This window comes from Hypanus sabinus, chromosome 21, assembly GCF_030144855.1.
Source record: "Hypanus sabinus isolate sHypSab1 chromosome 21, sHypSab1.hap1, whole genome shotgun sequence".
NCBI lineage: Eukaryota > Metazoa > Chordata > Chondrichthyes > Myliobatiformes > Dasyatidae > Hypanus > Hypanus sabinus.
Window position 1 is genome coordinate 19,284,100 of NC_082726.1, and position 13,776 is coordinate 19,297,875.

General features: G+C 39.9%; 1 protein-coding gene across 3 annotated transcripts in view; it reads left to right on the forward strand.

Moving 5' to 3' along the window:
- LOC132378840 (casein kinase I-like) overlaps positions 1–13,776 on the forward strand; it is a 240,123-nt gene that overhangs the window by 204,366 nt on the left and 21,981 nt on the right. For 2 of the 3 annotated variants that reach the window (XM_059946093.1, XM_059946091.1), the window contains exons 10-11: positions 8,966–9,064; positions 10,357–10,467. In XM_059946093.1, the coding sequence (XP_059802076.1) occupies positions 8,966–9,064; positions 10,357–10,467 (210 nt within the window). The remainder of the gene's footprint in view (positions 1–8,965; positions 9,065–10,356; positions 10,468–13,776) is intronic. The other variant, XM_059946094.1, reaches the window with a different exon arrangement.

The window sequence follows — 13,776 nt, forward strand, 5'->3', positions numbered from 1 at the left end:
TTTTTTAACTGCAGATGCTGGAAATCTGAAATAAAAATAAAATGCTAGAAACACTCAGCAGGTCAGACAGCATCTGTGGAAAGAGAAACAGTCAGAGTATTGGGTCTGCATCCCTTTTGTTAGAAAAGGCAAATAAAGTTGCAAGTTAGTTTTCAAAAGGGTCACCATGCCACCTTCTTTCCGTCTTGAGTTTCTATTGCATCTGTCAATTAATCACTTCTGATCTCCAGCTGATACTAGTGTTTTATTTTGTTCCATGTCCCTCTTCTCCACTTTGTCTGAATCAACCTGATAGAAGAACAAAAAGGAAGGAAAGTACTGGAAAAATAAAGTAGGACAGGCAGCAGCTGTGGAAAGAGGAACAAAACTGAAGTTGAGGGTATTTTCATGTTGCCAAGTACATATGTGCACAAGAGCAATAAGGAACTTGTAGCAGCAACATGATCACAGACCATTATATAAGCAGTGTTCACAAGGAAGACATACTGTAAACATAAAATAAACAATGTTTACGAGAAAGAACAATCAGAACAAAAACTATCAAAGCCCAGTTTAGTGGAGTATGATTAGAATTGTCATGGTATCTAGAGTTGTGCTGGGTTGGTTCAAGAATCGACTGGTGGTAGCGAAGTAGTTGCTCTTGAACCCGGTGGGTGTGGGACTTCAGGCTTCAATACCCTTTGTTCGATGATAGCTGCGAGAGGAGAACGCAGCTGAATGAGGAGCCATTCGTCAAACCTGAGAGAGGAGGGGAAACACATTTGTCTACGTAGCAGAGAAGTGTAGATGAAACAAATCTCTGCCAGTGTCATGTGCCAAGTGGGATCAGATAACCTGTAACAGCTGTGTTGTTGGTGTACAGTGTGGCGTGTCCAGCGGATCGACTATATACAAAGAGGAAGGAGGATAAAGGATGCCTGGCAAAAATGGTTCTCAAATGAATAGGAAGAAAGAGCATGTTATCTAAAGTTGGATAGTTCAGTATTGAGTCTGGAAAGCTGTAGTCCGCCCAACTGGAAGCTGAAATAGTGTTCCTCGAGTTTGCAATGGTTGCAGCGGAAAGGCCACAGACAAGAGAGGTGAGAGTAGGAGTTAAATGGTGAATGCAAGTGACAGGCATGCAAAACCATAGCATCACCATTGCAGACTGAGCATAGGTGCTCCAAAAATGTGTTCACCCAATCTATGTACAGTTTCTTCATTGTAGACAAGGCCACATTGCAAATAGTAAATGCAGAATTTTACTAAGTTTAGATGTATCACATCTTCACCTTGAGAGATTGTTTGGGTCACTGGATGGTGAGAAAGAAAGCAGTCAAAGGACAAATGTTGCATTGCCTACGGTAGCACGCACCGTACACCAGGGAGTGACAGAAAGGTGGAGGAGCGGACAAGAGGGTCGTGAAGAGAATGATCCCTATCAAATGCTGAAAGGGGAGTGGAGAGGAATATGTGTCTGGTGGTGGAATTGGAAGGGCTTGTTTCCTTGCTTGTATGACTTGACTTTATATGAAAAACATTTGAATGTGTATTGGAAATACTGTGACCTTCAGAGCTGCAGAACTAATGGTAGAAGAGAGGATTAGGCTGGGTGGCTCCATTTCATCTGATGCAGACGCAGGCAGTCTGCTGTGCTGGTAATGGTCTAAACTTTTATATACAGAAACAATCACTGCAATTATTCTATTGACTAAAGTTTGCTATCTTAAAAAAACAGTGGAATTAAATTATGTTCATAAAATGAAACAAAGTTAAAATGTATCCGATTTGTGAAATAATAAGATACTCAAACAAAACAATTTAAGTAGATTAAAATTATGCAAAAAGGTAATTTATTTTGATGGAAATGAAATATGAATAAGGGGAATAGGGATGGGGAAGCAAAAGATTCCAGAGAACAGGATTATATTGAAGTGCCAGGCAGGGAAGTCAAAGTTGGAGCAAGAAGCTGCATGAAATTAGGACATTTTAGATCAGTGACAATTTCAGAGAAGATTTTCTGACTTGCATGGGCACTCCTGAAGGGAGAAATGTAAAAGGTATGCGATGGCATGAGAGAGGAGGACATATTTCGGCAAGTTCTCTTTTGGATAGCAGAAGTTGGTATCCAGACCAGGAGAGCATTGGAATGATCACCTGACAATAGCAGTGAGCATTGGCTCAATCAGAGCTGATACTGATGGTGAAAGCATAGTTTCAGGTGCAGCTGGGTTTATCTCTACGTGGAAGTCGATGATGGAAAGGAAGGCAGTAGGGTAGATCATGTGGGGTTTGACTTGTTGAGGAAAAAAGTGAAAAGGACATCAATCAGCTTTCATTTGGAGTCGGAATCCTTTCAACGTAGTTATATCAATGTATGTATGATGTCTGATTGACTGCTGCAACTGTATGACTGTGTAGAATGAATGACAAGAATTGTGGAACTGAAAGGAAATTGATGAGACCTGGACAATTTGAGTCATAAAGAAAATTGCAGGGATTTTAAATGTCTGTGGAGCTTAGATTATATTTTTTCTGATGGTGCGTCATTTGAGGGCATGTGAGAGTAGATAGCATTTGTGGTTCTGGAGCTATACATTAGCAAATTTGTATGGCAGATTTTCCTCCCTAAAGGATGTTCTGGTGAATATCACCATTACTAATGCTAGCTTAAGTCCAGATTCATTTAGGTGACTAAGTTAAAATTTCCCAGCTGCCCTGCTTGGTTTTTGAGCTTGGAATTACTAACCCAGTAACATATCCATTCTGCTGTTCATAATCCTTAGTGTCAGATGTACAATCAGGCTTTATAAAATGGCTGGATGACCTGCTAGAATAAGCAAGTGCCATTTTATCATGCAGAAATTGCGAAGTATTGGGCAGAGTGGAGAGAGTGCAGACTGAGCGGGCTAATACTGTGTTAGATGGATTACTGTTCCTATACCTCAATCAAAGGATGTGCTTATGTGCACACTCCTGCCACACATGCATGCTTTAAGGTAGGCTTAAACAAAACCTCTATAAAGCCACTTTATTTGGGACTCTCCATTAAGCCTCCAGCCATTCTACAGCATTAGTATTAGGTGCTAGAGCTTTTCAGTGAAGTTTGTATCAATCTCAAACACAACAACATAAACAACTTGTACATAATTTAATTAAATTTTGAATAGGTTTAGAATTAGCAGCTTAAGACTGCAAATTAAGGCTGGGTTGGAGGCAGCACATGTTTTTAATAATTGAAAGCTGTCTGGGACCGGATGTTTATAATTGGCACAGTTGGTGCCTTTGATATTAATCTATTGCTAACATCAAAAAGAAGCAATTCAGAATATTCAACATACTTACTGCTTCAGAAGGAATGAAGAGAAGGTAGTTATCTTGCCGATGCTGAGATTTTAAAGCGCAAGTTCGTTTTGGAAATGCAGAGTTGTTCAAGTGGCAATGCTTTGAAGCATTTGATTATTTCATACTCTGTAGCCTTGATTGGATCAACAAACGTATTTGCATGCATGAAATGGAGAATGAATGCTTGTTCACTTGCTGTGAGATGTGGGAGATATGGCTTAAGTCTCCGTAATTAATGCAGCAGGTTCCTAACTTAACTGAAAGGCATTTAGTGCAAGTTAGAGCTCTTCCAATGAAGGGAGATGGTGGGGGAATATTACAGTTTGTAGCAATTCACTTAAGTGCAGTGTTAATGTTGGATCATGTAGAACTTACAGTATGGAAATGGGCATTTGTTCCAACAAGACTAAGTGATAGCAATGACAAGCTGGAAGTAGTTTTTTTCTTGGAATTTTTAATCGTACAATTTTTTTTGTAATCCTGCCTTTTTCTAAAACACACACATTTAATTTGAGGATCTCCTCCCAGGCCACCATCCTTCTGCCAGGACTTGCCCATGTTTCTCCAGGGAAACCTTTTTGTCCAGTCCTGGTACAGGCCTAAGCTGGCAGCAGCATCTTCCGCTCTAGGTGGCGCTGGTGAGCTCTCTGTGGGGTTCAACAAGGCAGCAGGAACTTGTAGAGACTTCCCTGCTTGTGCGCTGTCAGATCCTTCTCCAGAACTTGGCCACCTGGCGTATTAACCTTTATATTTGACTTGACTTGATAATCTTTATATTGGTATTGATTTTTTTTTATAGTCTTGGTTTATTGTTGTCACATCCTGTACCAAGATACAGTGAAAAGCTTTTGATTGCATGCAATCTAGACAGATCATTTCAAACATAATATTGAAGTTGTAAAAAGAAAATAATATAGTGCCATAGTTACAGAGACAGTGCACTACAGTGTGATGGTAATTAGATTCACTGTCTGCAAAGCCGCAAATTCAAAAGGAGATGTTTTTGTCCTTTCAGAATTGGATTTATTATCACCAGCATGTGTCATGAAACTTGTTAACTTAGCAGCAGTTCAATGCAATACATAATATAGAAGATGAAAAAAATAATGTAGTAATAATAAATCTATCAATTATAGTATACGTATATTGAATAGATTAAAAATGTGCAAAAAACAAAAATAATATATGTTCAGAAAGTGAGGTAGTGTTCATGGGTTCAATGTTCATTTCGGAATCAGATGGCGGGAGAAGAAGCTGTTCCTGAATCGCTGAGTGTGTGTCTTCAGGCTTCTGTACCTCCTCCCTGTTGGTAACATTGAGAAAAGGGCACACCCTGGGTGCTGGAGGCCCTTAATGATGGAGGTCCTTAGTGAACACTGCCTTTCTGAGACACCTCTCCTTGAAGATGTCCTGGGTACTTTGTTGGCTAGTACCCAAGATGGAGCCGACTAAATTTACAACCCTCTGCAGCTTCTTTCGGTCTTGTGCAGAAGCCCCCCACCCCACCCATACCAGACAGCGATGCAGCCTGTCAGAATGCTCTCCACAGTACATCTATAGAAGTTTTTGAGTGTATTTGTTGACATGCCAAATCTCTTCAAACTCCTAATGATGTATAGTCACTGTCTTGTCTTCTTTATAACTCCATCTATATGTTGGGACCAGGTTAGATTTATAAACTACAAAGGATTTCCAAACACAGGTACAATTCTTACAAACTAACAGAACATACTAAGCGGTACAGATGAACGGGTCATCCGTCATAGAAACTGAAGGTTGAGGAATAAATTCTAGTTCTTCTGTCACCCTATCTTTCTGTTATTCTCTTTGTCATTCCTAACAATCTTCAATAGTTGTTAATATTTAATTCAATAGTTCCATTTAATATCAGAGAATGTATACAATATACAGCCTGAAATACTCACTCTCCGCGGACATCCTCGAAACAGAAGAAACCCCCAAAGAATGAAAAGACAGAAAAAACATAAGAACCCCAAGCCCCCTGCCCCCTCCCATGCACAAGCAGCAGCATCAACCCTCCCCTCCCCCACTTATACTAGCATAAAGCATCAGCATACCCACCACCCACCACGCAAGCAACTGCAAAGCCCCAAGAGAGACCGTGATCTACGGTACATCAAAAACTAACTGTTCATTCCAACAATTCAACATTCCCTCAAGCTCTGTCTCACTAACAAGGGAGAGACATATGACTCCTTCCACAGTAACAGGAGGCAATAGTCACAATTTCGATGTTACAGTCAGTCTGCAGCGTTGCTTTTCATTTTGAGCTCCCTGAATTGAGAATCGGCAGTAAACTGTCCTTCACCATCAAGAGAGGAAAAGATTTATACTGGTTTGCTACAAGTTAACATTATCTACATGTGTTGTTCTTCAGATAACTTTACTGGGACAAAATAATTCACATAGATGGTCTAAAACTGGGGTTCCCATTCTTTTTTATGCCATGGACCCTTACCATTAACCAAAGGGTCCATGGACCCCAGGTTAGGAACCCCTGGCCGAAAAGCTTCTGAGGACAAAGATCTCAGACACCCAAAATTAATGCTTTAATGGTTAATTCTCTGAGTATACAAGTATCCCACCTACTGATTGATCAACTATACTTGTGACAATGTTGTGCTAAGTGAAAAATCAGTCTGGTCTGAATGCCTCCTTGAACTTGGTCACAATGGTGCAACGAGCTTAGCCAGAGTTGTCTGGTTTGATGTAGGCCAAATAGCATAACTTCATTGTTTACAATGCGAAGCTAAGCAGGAATATTGGTGAGAAGTTTGTTTGTCAAAAAAAGAACTCTGGACCTTTGGGAAGGTCATGCCACTGTGCTGGAAAGCTGAGGTCTCTCAGTAACAGTAAGCCTCTCAGGTCCTGGAAAATAAACGTCCATCACACAGGTAGACAAGTGTAAGGATCATGCCGAGGTAGATTGGGAACTCGAGTTCATCTTTTACCACATGAGTAGTCCATTCACGAGTCTGATAACAATGGGGCAGAAGTTGTCCTTAAAGTATTTATAAGCGCTTCCTTATCATTTTACTTAAATTTGCAATGACGCCTCTGTTGTGGACCGAATCAAAGGATGTGATGAATCTATATATAGGAGGGAGATTGAGAATCTGGTTGAGTGATGCCACAACAACAGCCTCTTACTCAACGTCAGCAAGACCAAGGGGCTGATCATTGACTCCAGGTGGAGGAAACCAAGGGTCCGTAAGCCAGTCCTCATCAGGCGATTGGAGGTGGAGAGAGTCAGCAACTTTAAATTCCTCAGTGTTATCATTTGAGAGTATCTGTCTGTCCTGAATCCAGCATGTAAGTACCATTACAAAGAAGGAACGGCAATGCCTCTACTTCGCTGGAAGTTTGCCAAGATTCAATCAGCGTGTCATCTAGAACTTTGTCAGACTTCTATAGATGTGTGGTGAAGAGTATACTGACTAGTTGCATCATGGAAGCACCAATTCCCTTGAATGGAAAAACCTACAAAAAACTAGTGGACATGGCCAGTCCATTACAGGTAAAGGAGCACATTATTGAACAGATTTACAAGGCAGTTGTAAGAAAGCAGCATTCATTATCAAGAACCCCTACCATCCAGACCATGCTGTCTTCTCGCTGCTGCGATCAGGCAGAAGATACAGGAGCCTCAAGTCCCACACCACCAGGTTCAGTTATTCCACCTCAACCATCAACCAGAAGGGATAACTTAATCACCCCAATACTAAACTAATTCCATAATCTGTGGACTCTTTTAAGGACTCTACAACTTGTGTTCTCAATATACCTTGATAATAAATCTATTTTGAACTTTAATTATAATTTCCTTGGAAGTAATTTTAATTTTTTATATGGCCTCTGCTCAGGCTATCAGTTTCATTCCAACTTTAACAAGCGGCAGGGCATTAACAGTTGTTAAAGCATCTCTGAGCGTAGCGAGTCTCCCATAGCAGACTACTCTGGGCAACGCTGAACGAAGCAGTATTGTCCAGGCATGGTGGATGGCAAACTTGTCAACAGAAGATCCATCCCATTATGTTGCAGAGCTGTGAGTGTATTATTCCTTGGTTGTACTTGGGTCACTTGTCTGTTTTGGATGCCTGAAACAGGCAGTAAAACACTTGAAATAAAAATAGAATAGAATATAGAACAGGCAATGATGTGCCAAACCGATTAAGTTAGTAATCAAATAAGAGTAATAGAAGCACTGAGCAAGTCAGCCAACATCAGTAGGTAGTGTGAGTGGGGTGGGGGTGGTGGAAATCAGACTCAACACCTCCGAACAAGTTGATTCTGTCTGATCTGAGCATTTCCAGTATTTCCAATTTTTGATTTAAATTTCTAGTCTACACTCCAGCAAAAAACAAAGTTGAATTGATTATTGCAGTTCATAAGAACAGCAGCATGGTGCTTAAAAGTTGGCCTTTGAAAGCAGTCTGCAGTCAGAAATTTTGTGATGTTTCAGTCCCGGATTTATCATCTTCGTTTACAGTTCTGGTTACAAAATGGTGCAGGGTGATGCCACGTACAGAATAAGATTTCATCTCATAAATTTCAAAGCTTTCATTGAACTTCTGTCATGTCACCACCAGTTTTAAATGCTGGCTGGTCTGTCTCGTATGATGAAGAACTGGAGATTGTAAAAGATGCCTGTACTGCCACCTGCTTTGTTTCTCAGTATGTTACAGGGTTTATGGATGTATTTTTCCTTAATATCAATACGGCCAAAAATTCTCAGCTCTGTGGCTTTCGAATGCATAGATTTTATGATTTGTTCAGAAAAGCGAGTTCCAGTCTCCTTTTGGATTAAGAATTTTTTTAAATAGTTTGACAAAAATTATCAAAGTTCTCTGAAATAAAGTAAATGGAGTATAATCCCCAGATGTATTTGAATTAATTGAGCTCTAACTATCAGATAAAATAGATTTTAGTTGGCCCCCTAGGATAGGGCAGGAAGCTGTGTGCATATGGATACTGGTGAATGTTCAGGTTTATGATTGTAATCTTTGATTTTTCCCTTTGAGACAGTTAAGTTTTGCTGTAAATCCATTTGTGAAAAAAGCAGGAATGGTGCAGAGAACACAAGATAGGAAGAGAGGAGAGACAAAATTATTTAGTGGAGCAGCTGGTAGTATCACTGGGCTTACTCCTGCATCGATAAGCCGCACATTTTGGGCTGCTGTAAGTTGCCCCAAATGAGAGAGCTGGGAGAAGTTGGCAGGTGTGTGAGAGAGAGAGAGAGAGAGAGAGTGGGCTGGAGGGAACTAAGGGACTAGGATTACTGTGAGAGCTGGCGTAGATTCAAATATGAAAAATGAGAGCAAGTGAGAAAGAGAGTGGTGGCATGCAGTGAGTAACAAATGGAGCATCTGGAGAAGATGCAAAGAGGAGAAAAATATTTTGAAGAAATTTTGTTCACAATTATAGTCACGCCTGCCTCTGGAACAGAAATGAAAGCTCTTAAGATTTCCTCTGCTAGCTTTTGGTCTATCATTCAGAAATGACCCTTAAGAGCCCAGTCATTTTCAGCATGTAAATAAGTGATTGCATCTACTCAAAGGAGGTTTTTGTGCACTGTGCACACGAGCGGTAGGAATCATGGTTGCGTGTGTTCGATCCACAGCCCACTCCAGTCGGGTCCAGTCACGCAGAGCATGGAGTGAGCAGAGAAAGCCACGCACACCGAGAGAAAGCTACACTTCAGCAGCCACTTCGAAACCAGGTCAGTACGAGGCTTGCAAGTGTTTTTCACCTTTGTGTTTTAATCTTTTGTTCAGAGGATCAGTACTACTTTGGCTACTGCCTGTCAGGGAGCAGTGGCTAATGAGTACATGGATTTACTTTGTATACTGATTAAATGAAGTAGCTGTTTGAAGATGTCATCTATATTCCTAATGTCAAGACTCTTTATGAAATGGAGGAGGGCTGTGTTTTGATTAAGAATTCCCCATGTAAATGATTAAAATATGAACTACTGCAATCCTTTGGAACATACCCTCCTTTGTCTTTTGATTTTCCTACAGCCTGCTCTCAGCTTTCCTTAGTGATGACAAGGGCAGGAAAATGGGTTGAGTGAGTTCGTCTAGTTTCAGGCCTTTGGCATCAGGGTGGTGTTATCCCAAGGAGATCAGGCATGGTTTCAATATGTAGCTGGCAGCAGTTGTTCCCCCTACTATGTGCATTCAGATCATGTACACTGATTCACCCATTTCCTTATCAAGCCATTTCTTAACATTGTGAGTGGAGTGCTTCTCCAGAGAATTGGAGTGGCTGATCTCTTCACCATTCTAGTGCAGGTGAAATCCACAAAAGCAAACCTTGGTTTTGTTAATGATCTGGAGTGGAACAGCAGTGGCTATTCGATCAGTGCAAAAATTCACAAGTATATGTACAAACAGATTAAGTTGCTGTGGTGTATTATTAGGTATGTTGGTGATCACAGGTATCTGGAATGCATTGCAATTGGCTCTAAGTTTGAAGCATCTGCCGTGCACCTTCAGGCTGATTTTTATTTCATTGTACATCTTTTTTGGCATCATCCAGGCAGTCTTTTTGTCATCCGCTTTGCCGACTAGACTTGTGGAGCATCTGTTCTGCTGGCAGGTCTGATGCTTTTCCAGCACTACTGATGCTACCTGTACACTCTTTGATGGAAATGGTGTGACATTTTGTCAGCCTTGGATTTGGGAACGGGTTCAATTCCCCATGGGCTTCACCAGCGCCACCGCCATCCTTTCAGCTTCCCTTTCTATTTTTGGGGATTGACCATCTAGAAGAATGTCATCCCTGTATTCACTTAATATTTTGTTGAAAGCAGATTCCTTTTGGTTCCCTTTCGAAGATACAATGGCGATCCTGTGTTATGGCATACCTAAGGAGTACACCAGTCATGCTTTGCTAACCAGTTTACTAATCACTAATGACTAACTTTTTTGTTTCATTGCTTTGCTTGGGCCTGCTGTGCTGCATGGATCCCATTTGTCACCCTCCCCCTCTGTTATAACCAATGAGTAGACAGGAGCCGCTGATCGCAGAGGAGCATGGGAAATTCAGCCTAATCGGCAGCAAAATCCTTCCTACCTGACCTCACAGCTGGCGTCTGACAGACACGGGGGCTCTGTCCAGGTATAAAATATTCTCGCGTGGAGATTTGCTGTTCAGGGTAAATCTAATATTTGGTGTTTTGTGCTCCCAATGCAATAATATAGGATCGTCCTAAGCTTATGCTGCATGTTTGTGGTGAGGGGCAGACCTTCCAAAGGTTGTAATTCCAGGACAGCCAAGCTCTACACAGTCTTGCTCTCTCCACCTACTGTGTGAACAGAGCAATGCATCATTTCTGAGGTGCTCTACTTTGAAAAGTTGGTTTATTATTGTCACGAGTCAAGGTAGAGTGAGAAACTTTGTTTTGAATGCTGTCCATACAGATTATTTCATCCCATCAGTGCATTACAAGGGAAAACAATAAGAGAATGTGGAATAAGTTGTTAGTTACAGAGAAAGTGTCATGCAGGCAAACAGCAAGGTGCAAGGCCACGATGAGGTAGATTGTGAGGTCAAGAGTCCATTTTACTATACTAGGGGACTGTTCAGAGCTCATGACAGCAGGATAGAAAATGTCCTTGAGCCTGGTTTTTGAAGTGTAGACGTTATTGTAATGTAGAAAATACAGCAGTCGAATTTCACATATGGCAATCAGCAAGTTTATTGTTATTGGTTTATTATTGTCACACTTGCTGAGACGGTGAAAAGCTTGTCTTTCATGCTCTTCATACAGATCAAATCATTACACGGTGTGTTGTAGAACAACAGAATGAAGTGTAACAGTTACAGAGAAAGTGCAATGTGGGTAAAGAATGAAGTGCAAGATCATAACTCAAATAACCTGCTTTACTGATGCTAGCTGAAGGATGACGATTTGTCAGGACACCAGGATAACTTGATAGTCAATTTTGAAATTGAGCCAGAGTACCTCTTTACATTAACTTGAGGAGGGAGGCAGGGCTTCAGTTAGCATCTCATCAAAAAGACAGAACCTGTGACCAGTGCCAGCCAAGCTGGAACCTGAACCCACAACCATCAGAATCTGAAGTGACAGCCGACTTCTGCAAGTGATGCAGCAATAGACATCGTGAGAGAATATATGAAGTAGTGAGAGGAAGAGGAGGATCTGGTAAAGAGGGATCAGTCCTTTAAAAGGAAAAGTATAAAGTGCAAGGAAGAAATTATCTAACTGCTTGAAGGTAAGTTTATCCTGAAACGTGCAATTTGCTAACAACCCTAATGCTTAACTGCTTAATGTGGCACAAATCTATTACATATTGGTCTATTGTTTAATGCATCAAAATCACTGCTCTGCCTTGCTTCTTTTTTCAAAAATCAAGTGAGGTCTAAAAATATACATTCTTTAAATAAAATAGACTTGAGTTCTGCCAGGTTGCCAGAATTAAGGTGGAAATTCAGGTTATGGAAATCCACTCTTCCAAGACGTGCTGAAAGTAAGAGAAATTCTCCAACAGATAGCTAGCAGAGTAATCTTGAATCACTGGTCTGCTTAAATGTTCAAGCACTTAGGTTCTCATCGTGCCTGCATTTTACCAGCACCCGACTGTTAGATTTTCAGAACATAATTGCAGTAGGATCTCATGAATACCACACAAGATCAATAAGTCAACTCCCATACCTTTTGGGAGGATGAGGGGCTGATAAACAATTAACAAGATTATAGTTAAAGAAACAACATTTAACAGTTTTTATAAAGATGTCCCTGGACAGCTCTTATTACCCAAAAACAAGATAATATTCTGCGTAAGGGTGGTTATTGTAAAATGGGTCTGGGGATTTATCTAAATTTAATACTTTCTCCACAGTGTTAGGCATTTTATTTTGTTCTGACAGTAGATATCCTCTTGAGACCATCTTCATTTGCTGTAAGAGCTTTTTTTTATTCATCTTGATCTTAATGTAAGAAGAAACCCTAAATGGAGTTCTTTTGGGAATATTGTTCATGTTAAAGAACCTACATTTACACTCTGACATGTGCATGCTTGGGTCATGCTAAAGGGCTTCATAGCCATTAAGTATTTTCAAAATATAGTAATAAGGAAATATATGATTGTAATAAGGAAAAGCAGTGGCAACATTTCACAAAGTAAAGCACCTGTGATGTGATGACAGAAATCTGTTCTTTTAAATGTACGTTGAGATTAAGATCAGCAGGGCCAGTGCTAGTTTGAAAATGTGCCATATCATTTACATTGCTCTGACAGGAGGCAGGTGGTATCTTCAGCTGAGCAATGTTCCCACGCAAGTGTGCTTAATTTCCAGCCTGCATCAGGTTGATGAGCCAAGCTGACAATATGCAGTGGACATAACGTGGATTTTATGGTTTACCACACATACACATAACAATGACCCTCCTTGTGTTTCACTAGTAAAGTGCAGAAATTAATATTTCATTTTTAGAATATTTTTATTAATACATAATCTTCTACAGCTATAGAATAATACAAAACTTCAACAAATTAATATGTATACAATTAATAGAGCTGAAGAAAAAAACTAATCGTAATATATAAAAATGAAAAAAAAAGTCATATATAGAAAAAAGGAGGAAAAAAAAGAACCCCATCTAACTAAGGAAAAAAAAACCATTAACTACAAAAAAAAACCCATTAGGAATCAACCCCCGGAAGCAATACATTTAACCATCATCTAGATATATAGAAAAAAGTCATCAACTGCCAATTCACATTTTTAAAAAAAGATAGTAAAATTGGAAGGAAACCATATAAGATAATTCAAATTAAATGGTAATATTTGGCAAAAGAACCCCATCTTCTCTCAAAATCAAATTGAGGTTCAAAAGTTCTACTTCTAACGTGCAGAAATTAATAAACAACTTGTTCTAAGTTAGCTTTTTATTTCCCCTTTTAAAAGGAAAAACAGTATATTCCCAAATATCAGCTGTGGATTCAGTATTGCCATTGCTTACCCGTTATTGTGGATAATAGCAGTGAAAGCAAATTCTTCACCCAAGTGAATTTTGTGCCCCAAAAAGGATATAATATTATGAATTAATTTTAAGGCAACTAGATTAGAGTAGAGCATTTGAATTTTATGTTGGCATTGGAATTGTATATAACTTGAATTTCTCTTGCTTTGAAAGTCGGGGGTATGATGGGTCAAAATCCCTTTATTCTACTGGGGAAACACTGGGGAGGAACAGCATTTCCACAGTGGCAAAAATCCACTCATGTGAGTTCTTTTCTAAGAAGCAATTCCAAATTACAATTACTGGCAATCTATTCTACTGAGTCTATCGGCTCAGGAAAGTGTTAATTTTCTACTGTTTCTATGCTTAAAAATTGGCAATTGCCTTTCGACTGGAATCTAGGAATGATATCTAGATTTAGGACTCCACTTGAGTGTTAT